The 25,917-nt window shown below is 39.1% G+C and overlaps 1 protein-coding gene across 1 annotated transcript; it reads right to left on the bottom strand.

Annotated features, from left to right (window-relative positions):
- Window positions 1-15,351: 15,351 nt before the first annotated feature.
- On the bottom strand, window positions 15,352-25,470 carry LOC126367624 (uncharacterized). Its single transcript, XM_050011239.1, has 5 exons — window positions 25,376-25,470; window positions 24,461-24,616; window positions 22,789-22,938; window positions 21,978-22,056; window positions 15,352-15,485 (listed from the first exon to the last, which is right to left on the bottom strand). Exons 1-5 carry the CDS (start codon window positions 25,430-25,432, stop codon window positions 15,352-15,354), a joined length of 576 nt encoding a protein of 191 aa, XP_049867196.1. The 5' UTR covers window positions 25,433-25,470.
- Window positions 25,471-25,917: the final 447 nt, after the last annotated feature.

Raw genomic sequence — 25,917 nt, 5'->3', positions numbered from 1 at the left:
GCAAGACGACGGTATACTCGTAGAAGGAAATGGTTGGAATGGTATGGCTACTGTATGTACTTGTAAGGGGTGTACTTAAGTGACATCGTAACGAATACTGAGAGGGTTGATTCAGCTCATTAATCTGAGTTAATATCAAGTGGAATTTTCTATCGCAAAAGTATAGAAATGAAAATAATTAAAAAAAAAACATGAATTTTGCGACGGAAAATTCCACTTGATATTAACTCAGGATCATGGTCTGAATCATTCCTCAAAGTTTTCGTTACGATGTCACTAACACCCTGTATTACATCGGAACTCCGTGCGTCGTCAAATTCGCGGACGAGCGGAGAGCGGAAGCCCCTTGGCCCTTCCAACCTCTTTCTTCTTTCTTTTATTCCACGAGAAAGACGGTGAAGCCTTCCTACTTCGCTACTACGAGTAATCTTAAAATTATTATTAGTGAAGTTGAGTGATATAGTGAGAAACAGTATGATACGACAGAGATGTGGTGTAAAAGACGATATAGTGACTAAGATTGATAGGGGAATGTTAGGTTGGTTTGGACACGTAGAGCGGATGAAGGATAATAGAATTGCAAAAGCGGTATATAAAGCGAAAGTTGATGGTAGGGCTGGCCGAGGAAGACCGAGAAGAACTTACATTGACCGAATTGGAGATGTCCTAAGAAAAGGTTTAATACGATCTACTTTGAACCGGCGTGCGTGTATGAAGCGATTGATGAATGTGGAGGAAGCAAGAGAAGTGTGTCAGGATCGAAGCAAATGGAATTATATAGTCTCTGCTTACCCCGGTGGGAAATAGGCGTGAGTTTATGTATGTATGTATTATTATTGCGTATGGCAGACAAAAATAAAATAACCTGCGTGGATCATATATCCAGCTTAAGCTACCCTAACCAAGTCTCTGCCGCATCCGTCACACAATGCCGCTCGGCTATGCCACCTGAGAATCGGTGTAGAGGGCACTCGTTCACTATGTGAGATATGGTTTAATCCGGGTGTCCACATTCACAGTATGGCAAATCTTAAAATAAGTAATCTTAAATGCCGTAAATTCAAAAATGTTACATGACCTTCAACAAGTTTATCCATGATAATTACGTTGATTAAATGATTCTGATTTCTCATTGGATCTGAAATAATAAATGATTTCCGTATATTTCTAGATACATTTATTTGCCTACGAGTTTCTTCACAATGAATATCGTCGTTCATTCGTCGAGCTACATTACAAAATCTGCGATTTCTTGACGAAGGACCCGTTCGTTAGTGAAACTCTTACCAAAACTTTTGGAATGAAGTGTCCTATTACTGCAGTGAGTACCTAACCTAAGTATACCCCTTATATCCTAGCATTATTAAAATGTCTTCAACTCGAAAAGGCACATATAAATTCTTATTATTTTTCACTTTCCTTCCACTGTCTGCAATTGGAATACCATTGTATTTAAGTTTATATGTAATACAAACTGGATTTTAAAAAAAAGGAAAACATGAAACAGTAGGAGTAGGGCTGGGAGGTTTTCTGGCCACGTCTTTCCCTCTGCGATACAGCTTTCGATGTGGTAGTAGTTTTACAGCTTACATAATAATAATGTAAGTAACTTATTTTTTTACTTTCAAAAATAGCTAACCATCTAAGTAAGCCAATTTTCAAGAATAAATATCTTTGAATTTTGAATTCACGTTTGAAAATGTATTCCCATTTCATCAGAACTTATCATTTGCGAGATGGGATGGGACCTACATATTTTCGCACGGGAGTTGAAGGCTAGCTTTTTTAATCTTAAAGTATTACAGATGGTTATCAGGGATTGATAATGCCACCTTCGATGAAAGACTCAGTACAAGTACGTGAAGTGAAAATGTGTACAGTCATGAGCAATATAATGTACCTACTTTAGGACTCTGTCGCACTAACATATTTAACATTTAGTGAGACTTACAGTTCAATTTGTCAAAAAAGTTAATGTGACATGGTACCAACGTGTATACATATTAATGCTAGTAACCGTACTTACATATAAAACTCTTTTGAAACTTTAGCTATTTACTTATGCATTAGAAAAATAGAATAGATAAGATAAGCCCTGAATGAGCGATGTCACCGACCACGCCGGCGGGGTCGTATCGGGGTTCTGAAGGCGTAGCCAGAACACGTGGCATTATTACTTTTTACACGACTCCACAACATGATTCCATGCTGAAGGTTGGGCCCTGGCTACTAGTCCAACTGCCTGCACCAACCCGCATTGTAGCAGTGTGGTGGAGAATGCTCCATACCCCGGTTGATTAAGGGGAGACCTAAGCCCAGCTGTGGGACGTAAACGTACTTATTATACAGGGTGTAAGTGACATCGTAACGAATACTGAGGAAGATGATTCAGACCATGATTCTGAGTTAATATTTAGTGGAATTTTCCATCGCCAAATTATAGATTTTGTTTTAGATTTTTTAAATTATTTTCAATTCCATACTTTTGCGATGGAACCCATACCTACATGTATGGCTACCTGTATGTACTTGTATAGGGTGTAAGTGACATCGTAACGAATACTGAGAGGGATCATTCAGCTCATTATTCTGAGTTAATATCAAGTGGAATTTCCTGTCGGAAAATTCATGATGTTTTTGTTTTTTTTTTTAATTATTTTCAGTTCCATACTTTTGCGACGGAAAATTCCACTTGATATCAACTCAGAATCATGGTCTGAAACATCCCTCAAAGTTTTCGTTACGATGTTACAAACAGCCTGTATATGTTTGTGTGTACACTATTACAGATGACTATGTACCGACTAAATAAATATAAGAGCTGAAATTGTTCTGATAATATCGGTCACTTAATTATGCTTAATGTTTTATCATGCATTGTGCATTATACCGTGACATGATCATGATGATTGTACGCTAGGTCACTGTCCGCTCAAAAGGTTCGTCAGTCTTGTCACAGAAATTCCTTTTGCCCAGAAAATGATGCTTAGGTAACTAACTGTTCGATTAGAAACTGTGATTAATAGCTAATTTGTAACACAAACTCCAAAAATCTAGAAGAATTTCCAATAGTTATCAACTGTCGTAGCGCGTAGCACACCCGTAGCGAAACCGTAGCCGAACCGTAGCATTTAAGCGACCTTCATCCCAGCGCGCGAATTCGGCCTCCGTGGTCCAGTGGTTGAGCGTTGATGACTCCCGGTGGGAACATATCACAAAAATAACTTTGTGATCCCTAGTTTAGTTAGGACATTACAGGCTAATCACCTGATTGTCCGAAAGTAAGACGCCCGTGCTTCTGAAGGCACGTTAAGCCGTTGGTCCCGGTTACTACTTACTGATGTAGGTACGTACGTAGTCATTTCATGAGTCATGTGAGGGGCCTTTGGCGGCTCAATAGTAACCCTGACACCAGGGTTGATGAGGTTGGTAATCTACCTCACAACCCACACGATGGAAGAAGGTCCCGGCACGGCGCGATTTGCGTGATATTAATCAAGCTAACAGGAAGTATATTAACCAATCTCTCTCCAAGCTCGTATGGATGCGGAGCGGAGAGTATCCTTATATATATTTTATAACATTAGATCACGACTATATTCCCAATTAGGCTAGTCAGAGGTACATTCATCGCAAAATTAACTGAGTATCTACTATTCATGTTTCCTTAACCGAGCTTTTCTGTTAGCACTGCCTCTTCTACAGAGATATATAACAATATAACGTAGTCTGTAGCTCTGAGGGAGTCGACAGGTGGGTAGTATATACATCCACTCCTCTCCAGCTATGTTTAATACAGATGCGCGTGTACGATAACGTCAATGTGTAGTGTCTGTGTAAATTGAGGTTGTTTGTATGAAGTGTCCGGGGTGTGCCTTAACCATAAAAGTCCGATTGTCTTCGTTTGAAAACGAGAAACTTTTTTGTTGTTTTCAGGGCCAATACAAACTGATGAACATTACGCTGCCTACGCAGAATTTCCCCAACGTGTTTCCCTTTGAGAAGGGCCGAGTGTACGCCACCTTCGAACAAAACGAAAATGGCGACATCATTGCCAAGGGCCACCTCGATGCTCTCTTCAAAGCCGTGCAGAGCAAAACTAAGGGAAAAGAATAATCATTTGAGTAATAAAATAAAGAAACTTAAGGTGCTCCCACACTTGCCGTTAGAAAATGTTTGTAAACATTTTATAACACCAAAACATTTTTTAACATGAAAATTTATTTTAACATTTGTGATTAAATGTTTGCTAACAAATGTTTACTAACGTTATTAAACATTTTCTAACGGCAGTGTGGGAGCACCATTACCTGTACCATCTATTTTATATGTGTGTTAATTTTGTGTGTGTTCAAATAAATAAAATAAAAATAATAAGGCAATATTTTTATTTCACATCATTGTGTCCTTTATCGAAAGGTAAGAGGGAAACCACTGCCCTATTTTCCTTGTAAAAGTAGCATGGAGAATGCTACACCGATAAGAGCGTGGATCTTAAATTAGTGATGTGTTCTTTATCAAATATATTTGAATATTAAAATAACTTTTATTTCTTATAATTATTCAATACATAACTAATAATAATTTAAGTATATTGTTCATTTTAGGTAGTAAATGGGATGTCCTGTAGCAACACACCTGTTAGTGACACCGCAATGAAAACTTTGTGGGGTGATTCAAAATACTTTCGCGACGGAAAATTCCACTTCATATTAACTCAGAATCATGGACTGAATCATCCCCTGTATTCGGTATGGTGTCACTAACACCCTGTGTGCATTCAATGGTTTTACATTTCACGGGCGCGTAAGTTTAATCTTATCTATGTCTCTCTCTCTCTATTTAAGACCTGTTCTCTTGTCGGTGGAGTAATCGCCATTCCTCTCTTCTTCCCGTCAAAACCTTCACCTCCCGATACGACACGACCTGCACCTTCTCTTTTATTTGTTTCATAAATGTTATCCTAGGTCTACCCCTTCCTCTCCTCCCTTCAATTTTTCCTTCTATAATGTTGGTTATAAATGAATCGTTTAGTCGTCGTCGTCGTCTTATCTATGTACTTAAGTATATTTATTAATTCATCATCATCATCAGCCCATTAACGTCCCCACTGCTGGGGCACGGGCCTTCCCTATGGATGGATAGGGAAACCGGGCCTTAAACCATCACGCGGGCCCAGTGCGGATTGATGGTTATTAACGACTGCTAATGCAGCCGGGACCAACGGCTTAACGTGCCTTCCGAAGCACGGAGGAGCTCGAGATGAAAACTTTTTTTTGTGGTCACCCATCCTATGAAAGTTGCTTTACTTCAACAATCGCAGGCCGAGCGCGTTAACCGCTGCGCCACCGAGCTCCTCATTTATTAATTCACAAAGAGAAAATTTGAATTGAAAAAAAATCTGTCTCGGACGGGACATGAACCCGCAGCTCTTGTCGAGCCAGAACGAGCGTGTTAACCATTACACCACCGGCATAGTATAAGGAATAATATTACGTGTAGAACGGCAACTCTCCGCCCCCCACCAGCGTTTGAGCTAGGTTTACCTCATCCCCCCTTGAACACAGTTTAGACTTGAATCGTATGGCGTCAGACGTCACACACACAGATGCGCGTGTACGATAACGTCAATGTGTAGTGTCTGTGCAAAAAGAGGTTGTTTGTATGAATTGTTTGGAGTGTGCTACCGGGTCCTCCTCCTGTCCATGCGAAATTCTTTCGATCTTTTTATTTATTTCTATCTATTTTTTATATATCACCCAAGTAAAAAATTTAAATATTGAATAGTTGTTTTTACTAAATACCAATTAATTCAAAAGTAAAGTAAATACTTAAAAAAATAAATCTTCGCAAAATTAATTCAAAACACAAAACATGCAATACAATAATATTACTTGAATATTAATGTACTTAAGTACTTACTTACTTTTATTTATTACACTTTAAGCACCATATAAAACTATTAATCTTAAAATTACAAATAAGTAATTAAAACTAGACTACTAAAACTAAAAAAAAGAAAAAAAAGAAAAGAAAAAAAAAGAAGAATAAAGAATTGAATTTATTTATTTATTTTTATTTAAAAAGAAACAAAAGTACACGCAAGTAGGCTCAATTAAAAATGCTCCCTTTTATTTTTTATCTATTTTTTGGTTTATTATTTAAGGTTTGTTCTTCTGTCCGTTTTGTTTGAAGATTGCGTCAGTGTGCGCTAGAACTATGATGTCTCCGTTTTCATTCTGCGTGAATCTTGTTTTGATTCTTCCCTTCTCAAAGGGGAAAACGTTTGGGAAGTTCTGTGTGGGGACTGTGACGTTCATAAACTTGTAGCGGCCCTGTAAAAAAGAAAATTATAACTCTAGTTACCTGCCTACACTGGCCTGCAAAAATAAGTACTTACTTACTACACTATTCATTTTTTTTTCCAAACTATAGAAGTCATTTCCCTAGCGTTAACGAATACTTAGCGAGATGATTCAGACCATGATTCTGAGTTGATATCGAGTGGAAATTCCTGTTGGGAAATTCACAAAAATATTAGTGTTTTATATTAATTATTTTCAGTTCCATACTTTTGCGACAGAAAATCCCACTTGATATTAACTCAGAATAGTGAGCTTAATCATCCGTTAAAGTTTTCGTTACGATGTCACTAACACCCTGTATACGTCCCACTGCTGGGCACAGGCCTCCCCTCTTTTAACCGGAGGAGGTATGGAGCATACTCTACCACGCTGCTCCACTGCGGGTTGGTGGAGGTGTTTGGGCTGGTAACCCGGGACGAAAGACTTAACGTGAAGCACAAAACTTACTTTTTCGGAAAATGAAACAAAGGACAGTCTCACAGGGTGATTTCGACAATGTCCCCATCGAGAATCGAATCCGGACCTCCAGATCATGAGCCCAACGCTCCAACAACTAGACCATGGAGACTGTGTATGACTCGTGAGGGAATAGGCTAGTTTCCAAAGTAACTGATTTGACCAGTAACTTTTTACTAAACGCCAAAACACGAAATTACTATGGAACTTGTATGAAAAAGGAACCTGTGACGTTATAAAAAACCTGACAAAATGTGGCAGTTATTATTAAATTTTTGGTTATTAGAATTCATAGATACTTAAGTAAGTTAAATAGAAAAAAGAAAACATTTTTTGTCACCTTTCGATCTGTCTTTATTTAAGTGTACTTAATCAGAATTTCATAATTTATCTTTGACTTAAGAAACTACCTAAAATATTATAGATATGCCATCGTTGATTACGTAAAAGGAGAAACAAATCACTTACAGGTGAGATAGGGCAGTTAACCCCATACGATGCTATAATGTGGCCAATATAAGGCTCGCTTCTGATCAAGTCACACAATTTGAAGCTTAATTGAGGAAAGGAACGACGATACTCATTATGTAGGTACTCGTAGAAATGGAAGTCAGTCTAGAAACAGGTAAATAAATAAAGGTTAGGCGTTTATACATAAGTACATAAAACACTCTCGGAGCTCGATGGCGCAGCGGTCAGCGCGCTCGGTCTGCGATTGTTGAAGTTAAGCAACTTTCACAAAGGCCGGTCATAGGATGGGTGACCACAAAAAAAAAAGTTTTCATCTCGAACTCCTCCGTGCTTCGGAAGGCACGTTAAGCCGTTGGTCCCGGCTGCATTAGCAGTCGTTAATAACCACCAATCCGCACTGGGCCCGCGTGGTGGTTTAAGGCCCGATCTCCCTATCCATCCATAGGGAAGGCCCGTGCCCCAGCAGTGGGGACGTTAATGGGCTGGTGATGATGATGTGATGACATAAAACACATACATCCATACTTAAAACACGTAATAACGGGTTCTTACCGCGTCCCGATATTTCGACACTGTTGCAAGTGCCATGATCACGGGATGACTGAAGTGAAAGAAAGAGGGTAGACAGATATTTCTGCCCGTAGAAAATTATGGATCTACCTACTCCACTCCAATCTCGTCAGTCATCCCGTGATTATGGCACTTGCAACAGTGTCGAAATATCGGGAGTCATATCCCTGCTTTAAACGCGGTAAGAACCCGTTATTATGTGATTTAATTATGTAAACTTAAAACAATACATCCATACTTATATACATTCCAGAGCGTAGCAAGAGGTGCACCAGGGTGAGAATCGTAAATAACTTCCCCTATTCCCAGTAGTCTTACCGAGTAGTCTTACCAGTTGAACTACTGGGATTATCCTTCCCAATAGACTTAATTTGGGAAAAGCGAAATCTTACTATTCAGTAAGTCTGTTGGGAAGGAAATTCCCAGTAGTTCAACTGGTAAGACTACTGGGAATAGGGGAAATAACTGTGATAATTTTTGTAACTTTCTATAAGTACTTAGTATTAACTTTTACAGTTTTATTTTTATTTTATAGATTTAAAATTATGTATTTATATTTCCAACGGGTAGCCTTTTTACCTGAATAAAGAAATTATTATCATTATTATAACCTATTGTACTCTTTCTATATAATTTCTCTTATGTTTTGTAAGTATTTTATATTTCCTGTTTTTGAAATAAAGTATTTGCTGTTATGTCATACATAAACTCACGCCTATTTCCCACCGGGTTAATCAGAGACTATGGAATTCCATATGCTTCGATGCTGACATCTCTTACTTCCTCCACATTCAATAGTAAGTCATCAAATAGAGTACTTATTGGCTTTAGACCAACTTGAGTAGTGAGACGTATCGCCGTCTATAATGGTCAAGCTGACTATATTAGTGCAAACTGCACTTAAGTAAATTAATAATTACTTCTTGTTATCGTGTGGGTTGTGAGGTGGAATACCAACCTCATCAACCCTGGTGTCAGGATTGTGATTGAGCCGCCAAAGGCCCCTGACATGGCTCAATGATCAAAAAATATTACTAAATTGGTCGTCCGACACGTGGTCGCCATTCTAGAAACTTTCCGCCCCAGCGGCCATCGGTTCTCCTCGCTATGTGTCCTGCCCACTGCCACTTCAGCTTTGCAATTCTCCGAGTTATGTCGGTGACTTTAGTTCTCCTGCGGGTCTCCTCATTTCTGATTCGATCGAGCAGGGTAGGCCCGCTACAAGGTAGGTAGGACCGATCGTCGTGGAGATCCTTGGGGGAGGCCTATGCCCATCAGTGGGCGTCGTACGACTGATGATAATGATGACTAAATTGGTGCAAGTCTGGTACAGGGGTTCGAAACGGCCCTCATCAGAAGAGAGAAGCAAGCCGATGTAGAACAGGACCCACAGTGACCATTTAGAAAATTTAAATGACCATTTAAAAAACAAGTAAGTATACTTATAAGGAAAGTTAGTCGGCCTTTGTTGCCCAGTGGTTGAGCGTTGAGCTCACGATCTGGAGGTCCCGGGTTCGAATGCCGGTGGGGACATATCACAAAAATCTTTGTGATTCCTAGTTTGGTTAGGACATTACGGGCTGATCACCTAATTGTCTCAAAGTAAGATGATCCGTACTTCGGAAGGCACATTAAGTCAGTGGTCCCGGTTACTACTTACTGATGTAAGTGAGTAATCGTTACATGAGCCATGTCAGGGGCCTTTGGGGGCTCAATAATAACCCTGACACCAGGGTTGATGAGGTTGGTAATCCACCTCACAGCATCACATCTTAGGCTGTTGTGGGTGGGGGCATGAATTAAATATGATTTTTTATCAGTTTTAGTCAGTCTTGATCGATGGGGCTTAAAATTGGGGATTAAAAGCCCTTAAGTAAATAAAAGACCAAAAAAAACCCACACGATCGAAGAAGAAGGAAAGTTTTACCGTGATATTATTTTCCCAAGTATGTTTGATAGTTATATCGACGTTGATAAAATATGGACTTTTGCGGCTGTATCTCCGCACATTGACGGCAGCATGCTTGATATACTTCTCATTCATGTACGTCAACTGTGCACGTTCAGGAATCACTTGTAGGCCTACGATTACACACTGAAAGAAATAAGAAAAGTTAATTTCCTCCGCAAAAACTTCGCCTTTTCGCGGAATTCTTTTTTCAACATGACTTAGGTACACTCGTTTACGAAGATGTTATCTCAACCCTTCTTAGACTCTGTCCCGTTCATACATACACAAACTCACGCCTATTTCCCACCGGGGTAAGCAGAGACTATGGAATTCCATTTGGTTCGATCCTGACATCTTCACTATTGTTTCCTGCACATTCAAGTGTATTAACCAAATAGAGTAAGTTTTGTCCGGCCAAGTAGTTAATGCCATCTGCGGCAAATCTACAAAAGTCACGTCAAAAAAAAATAGAGTAAACTGTTTTGAACAGAATGTTTTGGCTTCAGATAGGTAGGGAGTCGTAGCGCGTAATGTTCGAGCTAACTGTGTTAGTGAAAAACTGCACTTAATTATTATTATTTATTTAATTATTTATTTATTATTATTTTTTATTTTTTTTTTTTTTTATTTATTCCCATCACAAGTGTCATCTGACTACTTTTAGGGAAGCCCCTGTAACTTGTTTGTTATAGATTTACAGAAATAAAACCCTTTTTATTTATTTATTTATTAAAAATAAGTACGGTACAACAAAAATCAACTTTGGTTTGTCCGTATACCGACATTCACCATCGTCGCTTCCAATTTGCAACATAATATCATGCTCGAACAAATAGGTAAGTACAATAAATAAAGAACATGTAGGTAGGAATTTATACACTTGCAAGCGAAGTACACAAAAACTAGAAAATAATAAAATTTAATTTAATTAATAATTAATTGGTGCAAGTCCGGTACCGGCGTTCGAAACGGCGTTCATCAGAAGAGACTTCTCTCTTCTCCACAGTGACTATTTAGAAAATTTAAATGACCATTTAGAATCGAGCTCAACTCAAAATCACCTAACCTTAGACTGAGCCCAACCTTATCTTTTATACTCCAGTAAAGTTAAGTAGAGGCATGACGTCATTATTTTCACAGACTTCAAAAAAGGGGGAGGTTCTCAATTCGACCGTACTTATATATTTTTTTTCGTATTATTTTGTAGCAGTATGATATGACATAATTAAAGCACATAATAACGGGTTCTTACCGCGTTTAAATGGGGATATGAGACTCCCGAAATTATGGATCTACCTACTCCACTCCAATCTCATCAGTCATCCCGTGATCATGGCACTTGCAACAGTGTCGAAATATCGGGAGTCTCATATCCCCATTTAAACGCGGTAATAACCCGTTATTATGTGCTTTAATTATGATAATAACCGCGTAAACTTAAAACAAAGTATGATATGACATCTAAGAATATGAGTATTATTATAGGCTTGCCTCACGGAAAATGAGGAGATCGCGGGCTTCGTCGCGGAAATCTAAACTACTTACTTTAAAAATGGTTATCTAATGTTTTATTTTTAAACAGTTGTTACAGGCTTCTCGAGGAGAAGAATGAAAGAATAATCGGGTGCAAAATTTTACGATCCACTGCCATTCACGGTGCGGCGCTATAGAGCGAGAGAGAGAGAAAACAGGCGAAAAGGTATGAGACCGGGCATTTAATCGCCATTTGTTTCTTTTTTTATTCTAAACGCTTACAGTTTCTTCTTCTTCTTCTTTTCTATCCTGTGGGTTGTGAAGGGTTATTATCGAGCCGCCAAAGGACCCTGGCATGGCTCAGGTGAATTACCAACCTCATCAACCCTGGTGTCAGGGTTAAAGGGCGCTAAAGGCCTCTGACATGGCTCATGTAACGACTACTTACTTAATATTCATATTAAACTACTACACCTTGCACCGGGAACGGTCGGGCGCGGGTTATTTATGGATGTTTTTTTTTAATAATTTTATTGATAAATTGTATATTTAGTATTAAGATTTGACTAATAAATGATATATTAAACTACTTACGAAAATTATATCACAAGAGAATATGAGGAAGAAAACACGAAAATTTCTTGAAAACATTTTTTTCTTTCGTATTTATTTACATTGTACCTCTGCACCTGCTCGCTGAAAGAATTTTATTAAACTTATACATAAAAATAAAATAATACAGAAGAACATTACACGAATAAAAAGATAATTCATCCATTAAATTGAAGCTATTAGGTAATTGGATGACTCGTGCTATCATTTTATGTATAGGTATTTTAAAATATGGGGCTCTGCTTAGTGCATTCGGTTTTTTCTTTCTTTTCTGTAGACAATTTCAAAGTATGTAGGTACTTACCTTTTTGTAGACATGCCTTAACTATTGTACCTACTTGCTATCTTGTGGAAATAAAAAATAGAATGCGGTCGGCTGCTTGTCTTACAAGGCAAGTCGTAAAAAACGCGACATAAAAGAACTGCTGCAAATGTTTTATCATAGCAAAAGCTGCAAGGCGACTTCTGATTACCTTGTGGCTCTGCCCATCCCATTAACCGTGCTCAGATTAGCCGAATACAAACGTTGCGAGGCATGTGCCCCGCACGCCATGAAGCATGCGCTGCATGCCATATGTCTATTTTCCTAGGAGCCATGTGCGCTACACGCCATGCTACGTACATGCTACGTGCATGCTACGTGCAATGCGTGCGTAGTGGTTGTATCCGCCTTATTGTGACGGCTGTGCTACGCGAGACGTACGTTAAGTTAATATTAATTAATTCAAAATATATTCAAAATAATCAGCGTACTTACCTATTTCACACCTACAGGAACTAATTTTATCTGTTTCCATTGAATATTTATGACGTAATGGGGGTATAAAACAAGGTTTCTGTTTCGAATTCCTCAGTCTTTGTTTAAATCCAAAACAAGTAAGGTACAACATTAAAAGTCATTTCCAAAGATCGGAAGGGAAAACTCCAATCACATCAGCGCAAATTCAACTCTTTTCTGCTAGAAGACCAAAGCTACCACAGGGCTCTTTACAAACACAGGGTGTTTTAAACACAAAAGGACGCTTCAACCAGCTTCAGCAGTTTAGAATTTCTACCTCATCACCATGAAGTTCATCACCTTTTCCTTCTTCGTAATTCTGTCCTTCATCTACGTTTCTTCTCAAGACGTGGGCGAGGTGTATTGCGGCAGGAGACTCGCGAAGACTATAGCGTTCCACTGCCAGTACGCGGACAACTTGGACAAGAGGGCTGACCAGCCCTGGGCGTGGATCACGCCAAGAGTTGCCAGAGCGCTGGAAACGGTCAGAGGCAAGCGACAGATTGTATCCGAGTGCTGTGATAAACCTTGTACCGTTGAAGAACTTATGAGCTACTGCTAGAAGAGAAGAACCGACTGATGATCCCACGGGAATTGAATTATTTTATTGTGTTATACATTTTGTATAATTTTCGACACAATATAAAAATTGTTCAGAAATAAATAAACTTGAAACTCGTACTCGTAGTTTTAGATTTAATTGCATTGATATATATAAAGTAAGTACTAAGTATATTATTTTTTTATTTTTGAAGCTTAATTTAGGGTGAGGGGCCTCATCGGGTACAACATTTAGACAACAGTCCTGATGTTGCACAGTTATCATCAGGTCAGATGTCAGTTGTCGTGTCGTGTTATTAGATTTTACCTAAATAAACTTTATTATTATTATTATTTTTTTTTTCATTACTTATTAGAAAATATGATTGTCCATATTATTCTTTTATCGCGTTTAGCATCTATTTTTGCAAGTTTTTACCACGCACTTCCCCGTGTTGCCAGTTCGGCGCCTAATCGCGCACTGAGGTAAAGTACTGTCAACGTCGCCATATTAACAATAACTTTGCGTCCCACTTTTTGAGCGCTGATGTTCAATCCACCGCCGCGATTATCAACGTTGCACCTAATCGATGGAATCTTGTACAATAAATAGGTACAATGTTATGTATTCCATAACTTTTTATTGACTCTAAAGCATTACTAATACTTACATACTTAGGTACTTATTAAGTCCATACTTAATTATATAATGTCAGTGCTTATACTTAACAATTACTTCCTTAGCAGCCACAAAGTTATAATAAAACAAGGTCTTATGCTCAATCCTATGAAAAGCCGCCATTGCTATGCTAGCCGATGGATGACGTAAGTTACATGACTGTTACCATTAAATTAGTAAGTACTTACTTAAGTATCTCCAACATTCCAAGACCTTAAATTGTATTATTGTAAACTAATAACTACTGACTAACGTACTTAATTACTATCACTTGACACAGCTATAAAATCACTAAAACTGTAAGTACTTACTTAAATATTTATAAATATTATAAAAATATATAAATATAAATATTAGTCGTGGGTAATTTATTTATTACAAAATGTCAATTTAGAGTTAGATGACGTCAGCGCGGCTAACCTTGAAATGTAGCATATATAAACTCACGCCTATTTCCTGACATACTTCTCTTGCTTCCTCCACATTCATCAATCGTTTCATACACGCATGCCGGTTCAGAGTAGATCTAACTGAACCTTTTCTAATGACATCTTCAATTTTGTCAATGTCCTTTCTACCTTTTAGGTTTTTCTGTACCAGCCCTACAACCAACCTTCCCTTTATATACCTACTGCTTTCGTAATCCTGTTATTCTTCATCCTCTCTATGTGTCCAAACCAACTTAACATTCCCTTCTCAATCTTAGTCAGTATATCGTCTTTTATTACACCTTGATATGCAATTGTCCGGTGCAATTGGTGCAATTGGCCTGTGCCCAGCAGTGGGACGTATATAGGCAGTTTATGTTATGTTTATGCAATTGTCCACTCTCCGTCAGTAGCAGCTGAGGACACCGCTGAGAAGAAAAGAGAATAATACGCAGCACTGGCGCCACTGTACGATTTTGTGCCCGTTACTGTGGAGACCTTTGGCAACTGGGGAGCAGACACCAGAATCCTCATTTCAGAGTTAGGTCGCAGGCTCAGAAAAAAAACGGGGGACTCCCGCTCCGGTTCGTTCTTGGAGCAAAGGTTGGCCAACGCTATTCAGCACCCGCCGGCGTGGTCGACGATTTCCCTCATTCAGCGCTTATCGCTATCGACCCACTAGGGTCGATTAATTCTTTCAAATATTTTTCTTCTCAGACGACGCCCTGAGCCGAGGTTCGCGCCCAACTGGGCACCCTCAGGCCTGTTGTCTTAAACGTTGTACCGGGTGAGAGCCTTCAGCGCTCCCCATTTGTCCGGCCAAGTAGTTAATGCCATCTGCGGCAAATCTACAATAAGTCACGTCAAAAAAAAAAGCTATTCAGCACGGTAATGCGGCGAGTGGGCACCTTTGCACCGGTAACGGTCACGGGCGGGTTAAAATAAATAAATTAATTATTCTTTTCTAGGTTAAAAATAAAAACACAATGTTCACATTTTTCAAAAAAGACTATATTTTCCTTGACATGTTAGCTGTCACTTTTATACCTTGTGTAATTATACCATGGTCGTTTTCGCCGTTTTAGCGGCCTGTTTTTCATGAGTATGTCCGCGTACCCCTTGAAAATCATGTCTCCGTTTTCATTCTGCTCGAAGACTGCATCAGTTTTCTACCCACGAGCGGGCGCGCGCGCACGGTTATTTTTGATGTGTTTGCGAAACTAAGAGTTATTATAAAACAATGTCAAACATTGTTAAGTGCAATAACTGCAATATAGTGTTGAACGAAGTACTAGCGTTCATACAAAACAAAAATTTTTAACAAAAAAAAAACCGACTTCAAACGCAAAACTAAAAAGCAATAAATAAATTTACTTCGCACAAAGTAATTAGTACGTATTTTCAATTAGTTAATTAATTTATAATTCTGAAGCCGGTGCCAAGGAAATGCTACAACGAAGTACCGATTCATATATTTTTCAATACTGATTGTTTTGTAATTTTTTGTTTGACATTGTTTTGTAATTGCTTTGATATAGGTATTAAACAATATTGTGTGTACATAGTAATTTGATATTGTAGTAGGGTTGTTGTAGCATTTACTTGGCACCGACTTCAGAATTATAAATTAATTAACTAATTGAAAATACGTACTAATTACTTTGTGCGAAGTAAATTTATTTATTGCTTTTTAGTTTTGCGTTTGAAGTCGGTTTTTTTTTTGTTAAAAATTTTATTTTATTTTACGATTTTAAGTGATGGTTAGACCGAGCAAGGATGCAGACAGACAGATTTTCTGATTTATATTCATATATAATAATATAATATATTATTAGTAGTGATCACAATTATTATTGATGAACATGTTTACACACACACACTCACACACGCGCTAACGCACACGAGCACACGCGCACGTACACACGCACACACACAGATACACGCACACACACAGACACACGCACACACACACACACACACACACACACACACACACGCGCGCGCGCGCGCGCGCGCGCACACACACGCACACACACACACACACACATGTGTATGTGTACATACACACATGTGGTTGTCAGTGGAAGCTGCTATCATACACACTCACGCATACATATAGATACAGTAGATTTCGCGTGGTTCGCTCGCTGCTAAAGCAGTTCGCGTGTCCTGTTTATTCGAAACTGTCCCTCTTCGTATGGCGGCCATCTTGTTTTTCCGCCATTTTGTTTTTTTTCACCGGCGACAGAATTTGACCAAGATTTAAATGGGTGTCGTGGAAACAAACAAAATCCAGGTGCAATAGGTTTGCCAGACCGTAGGATGTCTCCCTGATTGGGAGCAGTTTTCAAAGATGACGTTCCGATCACACCCCTATACATCATTTTTACCCCCAAGACATTTTCTGGAAAAACAAAATTTTGTATGGCGGCCATCTTGTTTTTTCGCCATTTTGTATTTTTTTCACAGGCCATTAAATTCGACCAAGATTTAAATAGGTTTCGTGAAAGAAAAATTGGTTCAGGTGTGATAGTTTCGCCAGGCCGTAGGGTGTCACCCTGATGCGGAGCAGTTTTCGAAAATCGGGAAGTATTTCCATACTTAACATGACGATCCGATCACAACCCCGATATATATTTTATATCCCGAGACATTTTCTGAAAAAACAAAATTGTGTATGGCGGCCATCTTGTTTTTCCGCCATTTTGTTTTTTTTTACGCGCTATGGAATTTGACCAAGATTTAAATAAGTGCTCTGAAAGAAATATTGGTTCACGTGCGATAGTTTTGCCAGGCCGTAGAGTATCTCTCTGATGCGGAGCAGTTTTTGGTGACCAGAAAGTATTTCCGTACTCTACATGACGTTTTGAGTAAGCGCCCCATACATTATTTTTACCCAAACGGGCTTCTTCCAAAATCGACAAAATTTTGTATGGCGGCCATCTTTTTTTTCCGCCATTTTGTTTTTTTGCACCGGCGATTGAATTTGATCAAGATTTAAATACGTTTCGTGAAAGAAAAATTGCTCCAGGTTGTATAGTTTTGCCAGGCCATAGGGTATCTCCCTGATGCTGACCAGTTTTCGAAGGTCGGGAAGTTTTCCCGAAGCCTAAAGATCGATCCGATCAATATGACTTTACAAACGCACTAGTCACTCCTACGATTTTTGAAAATTCCCCTCGATTTCTCTGGTCTTCCATCATCAGATCCTGACTTCCTTGACATGGGACCCCCTTGGGTATATCTCCTTTCAAACAAAAAAAGAATTATCAAAATCGGTTCATATACGACGAAGATATGCCCGAACAAACATAAAAAAAAAAAAAAAAAAAAAAAAAAAAAAAAAAAAAAAATATACGGTCGAATTGAGAACCTCCTCCTTTTTTGAAGTCGGTAAAAATTGACGTGATGGACGAGGACAATCTTGTGCGTATCTGTGTGACAGCGTTCTCCGCACAGGACATCCATAACGCAAAGGAGCTTCTATTTCAGTCAATGCCTACCGATATGCCCAAAATCAATAGGCGAAGAGATGGGAAGTCGCAGAGAGAATTGGATGATATTATAGTTTTATTGAAAAGGACTGATCCTGAATTGATTCCTATTTTTGCTGCAAGAGACCTACACTTATTGCCGCCAGTTACATTTAATCACATTGATGTAACTAGCTTGTTGAAGGAATTGAATCTGTTACGAAACAATATTAGCGAAATAAAAGAAGATTATGTCAAAGTCAATCAACTGGAAGAGGTAAAAAATGAGATTATAGCATTAAAATCAAATTTACGGGATGTTCATTTCAATAATTTACCAGAGATCTTGCCGGAGTACCCTCCTCTTGACTACGGCAATGTAAACACTAAGCGGGGAACAAATATTTGCGTGCAAAACTCCGACGTAAACTTATCTTCCTCACTTAACACTACATATATGACTGTGTGTCCACAGTTAGAGGACAAGCACACAAACAGTACTTGTGAATCTGAAATTCTAGTTAAAAATACATCTACACAAAATAAACATCACTTAACATCAAATAGTTCGATTTGCACGAGTACACCGAATCAAAACAACAGATCAGCTAGTACGGCGAACGTGGTGTCGACTGCGGCTACGACGAGTCAACCGGTTTTATGTTCGAGAGCAGCTGATAAGGAACGCAACATTGTTCCGCAAAACGGCGAACGTTTAGTTAGCGCATGCAAAAAGACGAATGTTTCTTGTGACCACAAAAACGTGAATGTTCTTATTGGAATTCAAAATGACGAATGTAGGTCGGAATTGACTACCGCAAATGTATCGAATAAGCGTCCAAATAGAAAGACGGCCGCCGATGTGCTTCGTGACAGCGTGAAAGCAACACAGAAGCCTACTGAGGAATGGGTACTTGTGCAGAGAAAGCGTCTTCGGAATCGTATAGAGACGACCGGTAAAGCTCAACCCGTTGGAAATTTCAAAGCTGCTGAAATTAAGATTCCGTTGTTTATATCAAATGTACATAAGGATACCTCGGCGAATGACATTGCTGAGTACGTTTTAGCTAGGACAAACGAAAGTGTGACTCTCTCCAAGATTAATATGAAAACGAAGAAACCCTACAATGCTTTTAAGTTAAATGTGGCAAAACACAAACTTGAGTTATTTCTAGATGATAAGCTCTGGCCTGATGGTATTTCTTTTAGAAGGTATTTACCATACAAAGCTAGATCGCAGAAAACAGAAATAAATTCCGAACAAAATGCATAATTTGAATACCACTACTTTAGTCAGTTTCAACTGTAAGAACGTTAAGACATCTGTCAACTGCGTTAGAAGACTATGCAAAGATGCTGATTTGCTGGCGCTCCAAGAAACGTGGTTATTACCACATGACATACCGTTTCTTGCAAGTATACATGATGATTTCGAGTACACGGGAAAGTCTTCGGTCGACACGTCTGCGGGTCTTCTTCCAGGCAGACCTTATGGAGGAATCGCTATCCTTTGGCGGAAAGGAATTTTCCAGGACGTTTCTGTGGTACCTATTGATAATATTCGGATAACGGGCATCAGAGGTGTAATGAGGAATCGTACCATCCTATTTTTATGCGTATATATGCCTACGAACTGCTCGACAAACCTTTTAGAATTCACCGAATGTCTCAGTGAAATATCGTCTGTGGTCGCAAGCAGTGACGCTGAGGCTGTGTACGTTGTTGGTGATTTCAACGCTCACCCAAATACTGACTTCAGTAATGAAATGAGAAGCTTCTGCTCCGAACAGGACTGGTTCTGTGCTGATGAGGATATCTTGGGTGTAGATTCAAGTGCTTTTACTTTTAAATGCCCTTATCGTGGATCACTTCGTTGGCTTGATCATTGCTTAGTAACACAATCCGCCAGGCTTACTATTGAAAATGTTAAGATTTTAAATAAAGATGTTTTTATGTCGGATCATTACCCATTAGTGATTCATTGTAATTTAGAAAAGATTGTGCCTAAAGTATCTTTAACTGCGGATGAATCTAACTTTAAATATAAAGTTAAGTGGGGAGTTAGAAATGACGAACAAATAAGATTGTATCATGATTTGTGTAACACGGAGCTTAGAATGCTTGACTTTCCTACAGAATGTAGAACTTGTTGTAGGGGGTTATGTGCATCTGAAGAACACAAGCTTTTGTTGGATAACATGTATGCAAAAATAGTGTCCGTGCTTAGTAAAGCTGCTGTACAGAGCCGAGAGGACATTCCACGTACTGGAAATGGAAAAAAATCCTTAGTAGGTTGGAACAAGCACGTAAATGGTGCTTATAGACTGGCTAGGCTCAAGACGCATATATGGCACTTACAGGGGAAGCCACTTAATGGTTTAGCTTTTAACGAGATGTGTGAGTCTCAGAAAATATTTAAATCGAGACTCAGATGGTGTCAGAAAAATCAGGAGAGTATTAGAATGGATATAATAGCATCTTATCACGCCAAAAAAGACTTTAGTAGTTTTTGGAAAGCCACTAATAAGTTAAATGTTAGACCTGGCATACCTGTCCATGTAGGCGGAGTGAGTGACTCAGTCGAAATAGCTAATTTATTTAAACATCATTTCAGGGTGGAGTCTCCTCTTGGTCCATCACAGCGGCAGATGTTTTCTGCTGGGCCCTTCGATGGCCGGGAGCTTATCTGTTTTTCTGGCCGTGAGGTCGCTGCTATAATAAAAAATATGAAGAGAGGGAAGTCACCCGGCCACGACGGCCTGAGCGTAGAGCATCTGCTGCATGCCGGGCTTCACTTGCCTAGAGTTTTAGCCATGTTTCTGTCACTCTGTGTTGTCCATTCTTATTTACCGCCTGATTTGATGAAGACACTAGTAGTGCCAATAACAAAGAAAAAGACTGGTGATATATCGGATAAGAACAATTATAGGCCAATTTCTTTAGCCACCGTTATAGCAAAAGTATTTGACAGTTTGCTTGACGCTCATTTGAGTAAGTGCTTTCAGCCGCACGATGCACAGTTTGGATTCCGCGCCGGTCTATCTACTGAAAGTGCTATTCTGAGTGTCAAGCATACTGTCAGATATTACACTGAGCGGAGTACTCCGGTATACGCCGTTTTTCTCGATCTCTCGAAGGCGTTCGATTTAGTGTCGTACGACCTGCTGTGGGAAAAACTCGAGAAAATTAGTTTTCGACCTGAGTTGTTGGCAGTTTTCAGGTACTGGTACTCCAACCAAACAAATTTTGTGAAATGGGCAGACGGAGTGTCAGATGCATACCGTTTAGAGTGTGGTGTGAGGCAGGGAGGGCTTAGTTCTCCCCGTCTCTTTAATATATATATTAATGAGCTTATTGGTGGTCTCAGCAGCGCCCGAGTCGGTTGCCATATACAGGAACTCTGCGTAAATAACATCAGTTACGCCGATGATATGGTGTTGCTGGGACCGACAATAGGTTCGTTAAGAAAGCTCTTGTCGATCTGTGAGGGCTTCGCTCAATCGCATGGCCTGATTTACAACTCTGGAAAATGTGAGTTTATGGTGTTTAAATCGGGGAATAAATATCCAAATGTGATTCCGTCTTTGACCATAAACGGCACTCAGCTTGCCAGAGTTGAAAAGTTTATATATTTGGGCCATGTGTTGACGGAGGACCTCGGGGACGACGAGGACATAGAGCGGGAACGCAGGGCATTGGCGGTGAGGGCAAATATGATTATCCGGAGGTTTGCTCATTGTACAAAGCAAGTGAAAATCACGCTCTTTAGAGCTTATTGTCAATCTTTTTATACAAGCAGCCTCTGGTGCAAGTATACCCAAAAATCGTTTAATGCCCTGCGGGTCCAATATAATAACGCCTTTAGGATGCTGCTGGAGCTGCCGCGCTACTGCAGTGCCTCAGGCATGTTCGCGGATGAGCGTGTGGACGGTTTCCCGGCGATCCTGCGCAAGCGATGTGCGTCCTTGTTGAGGCGCGTGCGCGCCAGTGGCAGCAGCATCCTGCAGGTGGTCGCCCACAGTCCAGACTGTCCGCTTATGTGGCATCTCGTGCGCGTGGCAATAGGCGCATTATGAATCCTATTTGTTTTGTGTTTAGTTTAATTTTACTAACCTACTTTAAGTGCTACTAACACCAATGGAACTCTTTGTTTTCCGAAGTAAATAAATAAATATATATATACACCCGTGACTTCTCGAATGGCACCACGTTTGGAAACTTGTCCACGGTAAACGTCATGTTCATCATCTTGTAGTTACCCTGCGAAACTAGATGTGTTATGTCACGTGAATACCTCTGACAGGCATTTCCTGGGAAAGTGGGTTTCCTCATGATGTTTTCGTTCACCGCTGAGCACGTGATAATAATTTATGAGGCAAAAAACAATTGGAAATCATTGCTTTAGGCCGATTGGGATTTAACCGAGACCGTACCTATGTATGTGTTTGTTGTGGTTTAGACCCACGCTGAGATACGAACCTGCGACTCATAGTGGAAGTCCAGCGTTCTTCCTGGGCTACCATGGCTCAGATCTTGAGATTTAAAGGATTGTATATTTTTGTTACCCCTTCCGGTTGATTGAGGGGAGGCCTGTGCCCAGCAGTGGGACGTATATAGGCAGTTTATGTTATGTATATATTTTTGTACTTTTTTGCATGATTTTTACATACCATACCTAGTTTAAATGCACAGTATTTTTTCTTTGTAACATCTTTTACTTTTTTATGGCAATGCGGGCTTACCAAACATCCCGCTTGGTGTCAGGGTTATTACAGAGCCGCCAAAGGCCCCTGGCATGGCTCATGTAACGACTACTTACATCAGTGAGTAGTAACCGGGACCACCGGCTTAACGTGTCTTTGTATTGATTCCTATAGAACTGGATTCATGATGTACAGACGTAAGTTATATTGATATAGCAATCTGTAACTCTAAAATCTTTTGTTCCTAAACCATCGTCTCGATAAGTAAATGTAGTAGCTAGGCACTTACAGCTGCCACAGGACATTTGATTCTGTATTGACGAAACACGGCGTTGCCAATGTATGGCTCGTTTTTGAAGAAATCACAGAGCTTGAAGTGAAACTCGAGAAATGAGCGACGATACTCGTTATGTAGAAACTCGTAGAAATAGTAGTGCACCTGAAAGTCATGTTTAGTTAAAAGTGTAACTTCAAATATTACAAATAAATATTTTGTAATGTGCAAAGGCACGTTAAGCCTCCACCAACCCGCACTGGAACAGTATGGTGAAGTAGAGGCTTGTAACTAGCAGCAGTGGGACGTATACAGAGTGTTACTGACACTGTAACGAATACTGAGGGGGATGATTCAGACCATGATCCTGAGTTGCTATCAAGTGGATTTTTCCGTCGCAAATTAATGATTTTTTAAATTAAGTATTTTCAATTCTACCTATACTTTTGCGATTGAAAATTCCACTTGATATTAACTCAGAATAATGAGCTAAATCAGCCGCTTCAGTATTCGTTACGATGTCACTTACACCCCGTATCAGTACATACCTACAGGTAGCCATACAAGTAGGTATGGATGTTAGTGACACCGTAACGAATACTGAGGGGGATGATTCAGATCATGATTCTGAGTTGATATTAAGTGGAATTTCCTGTCGGAAAATTCATGAACATTTTTGTGTTTTTTAAATTATTTTCCATCCCATACTTTTTGACGGAAAGTTCCACTTGATATTTACTCAGAATCATGATCTGAATCATCCCCCTCAGTATTCGTTACGGTGTCACTAACATACATACCAGTTTTCGTTACGATGTCACTAACACCCTGTATAGGATATTATTTGTGTTATGTTATGTTATGACAACAGAAATCAGAATCATTTATTCAATGTAATTATCATGAATAAACTTGTTGAAGGTCAACATAACATTTTTGAATTTACGTCATTTCGCAAGGTGTTATAGCTGAGGAGAAGAAATGACAAGAAACTGCAACAGCAACACATCTTTTAAAAACCAATGGTACATATTACAAGTTATTTAATAACTAGAGGAACACAGTTTATCATTTATGTAGTCATTAATCTTATAATAAGCTTTTTTACATAAAGTAAGCTTCACATGAGCTTTAAATTTATTTTCTGACAAATTTAAAATATTATCTGGTATTTTATTGTAAAAACGTATACATAACCCCAAAAAAGATGAACTTAATTTACTTAATCTAGAATTTTGAATAGCAATTTCATTTTTATTTCTTGTATTGTAAGTATGCCTTTCACAGTTTCTCGGAAGGAGAGATACAACATGCTTAAGGGTGCCTAGGGGAACGCGACCCTTGATTCAGTATTATAATACCTGTAAGATCCTGACGACCTGATTACTCTGGACCTTAGAGGTGCCTAATTAGCCGACAACAACACGTTTCAGGACCCCGATACCGACTTTGATAGCATCGTCATTTTCCCTCTTTCAGCGCATATCATAATCGGCCTACAAGGGTCGATCAAAATACTTCATCATCCCCCTATCACTTTCCCGTTTTTCACAGCTTACTTAACATGAAGATTTGACAGGTCCGGTTTTTTACAAAAGCAACTGCCTGCCTGACCTTCCTACCCGCGAACGGAAAACTAGCCCAATACAGGAATAAAAAAATTAAAAATACTTCGGTAAGTCCATACCGTTACATTGTTGCCCCAAGTGTGCCTGATAGTGATTTCAAAGTTGATGAAGTACGGCAGTCGCCGGCCGGCGCGCCGCACGTTTCCCGCAGCATAAGTGATGTACTTTTCGTTAAAGTATGTTACGTTCGCTCGCTCGGGGATCAGCTCGAAACTCTGGGGTGAACGATAAAAGATCAATACGTTAGAATGGATACACCAATCATCTGTCTAGCATTATCCCGTTTTTCACAGGGTCCGCTTACCTAACCTAACCTGAAGCTTTGACAGGTCCGGCTTTTTACAGAAGCGACTGCTTATGCCTGTCTGACCTTCCAGCCCGCGAAGGGAAAACCAACCCGATACAGATTAGGTCACATACCATACATAAAATGCATTTCTCGGGAATGTGGGTTTCCTTACGATGTTTTCCTTCACCGCTGAGCACGTAATAATCATTTATGGTCCAAATATGAATTCGAAAACAAACTCGACAATCTGGTTTAGGCCTGTGCTGGATTCGAACCTGCGACCTCAAAGTGAGAGGCAAGCGTTGTATCAACTGGGCTAGGTACCACGGATCAGAATAGGTACTTAAATATAAAAAAGTAAGAAAATAAGAAAGGTACTTAAACAAATAAATAATAAAAAAAAATGGAGGAATACTGGGCTGAAGAAATCTAATGCCATCGAAACGACAAGAAGAAGATAAAAAAATATGATTTTTCTACTCTTTTCTTAGTTTAGTTTTTTGGTAAGTCCATTAATTACTTGAAACAATGGAAATTGTGTTAAACAAAATGATTTTAAAACATTTGACGCCGTTTCGGTAAGAAGAGTTTTTTTTATTTCAGTTTAACTTCCTTAAGTGTACTGATCCACTTAAATACTTACCTATTATTATTAATAATAAAACAAGAATAAGGAAATACTTACCGCAATAATATCCAAAACTGTTAAAAGGAGAAAACGTCGAAAATAAATTAAATACATTTCGGTGACTTGATTTCTGCTTACTTCGTGTAGAACAAAATATACACTTCTCATCAAAAAAATCGAAACACCTTGCAAGTTTACGTTTTGTCAGGATTATCAGAAAAATGTGTACATTTAGGAATAAATGTTAAATGTCGTTTAATAGTGAGTAATATGAGCTTATCAAATCTTAATGTTAATGTTCTAAATTTAAATGAATTTTTCATAGGTTTCGTATTTTGTTAAATGAGTCATTTTATTCCGTATGGAGTATAAAGGAAATGGATAAAACAACACACGTAAATGAAAAAAAAAGCTAAAAAACGTTTATTTAATAACTTGTATTCCCTCCCCGAGCTCTAATTACTGCTTCCATACGGTTCTTCATCGATCGGATGAGAGTCACGATCACATGCTGTGGTATATTGTCCCATTCCTCTTGGATTGCATCTTGCAGCTGGCTAAGTGTTTCTGGGGCAGGATCTCTTGCTCGAATTCGTCTC

The sequence above is a fragment of the Pectinophora gossypiella genome, chromosome 6, assembly GCF_024362695.1.
Source record: "Pectinophora gossypiella chromosome 6, ilPecGoss1.1, whole genome shotgun sequence".
NCBI classification, from domain to species: Eukaryota; Metazoa; Arthropoda; class Insecta; order Lepidoptera; family Gelechiidae; genus Pectinophora; species Pectinophora gossypiella.
Note: the sequence above shows the minus strand (reverse complement) of the source record. Positions and strands in the feature narration are given on the sequence as shown.

Excerpts from the sequence above, each read along its gene's own strand:
- LOC126367624 (XM_050011239.1), bottom strand. The coding sequence starts at position 25,432 with ATGTATTTAATTTATTTTCGACGTTTTCTCCTTTTAACAGTTTTGGAT. Across the intron at positions 22,057-22,788 it reads TCAAATGTCCTGTGGCAGCT|GGTAACTACAAGATGATGAA; the intron begins GTAAGTGCCTAG and ends CTAGTTTCGCAG. Across the intron at positions 15,486-21,977 it reads ATTCGAGAAGTCACGGGTGT|ATGCAGTCTTCGAGCAGAAT; the intron begins ATATATATATTT and ends GGTAGAAAACTG.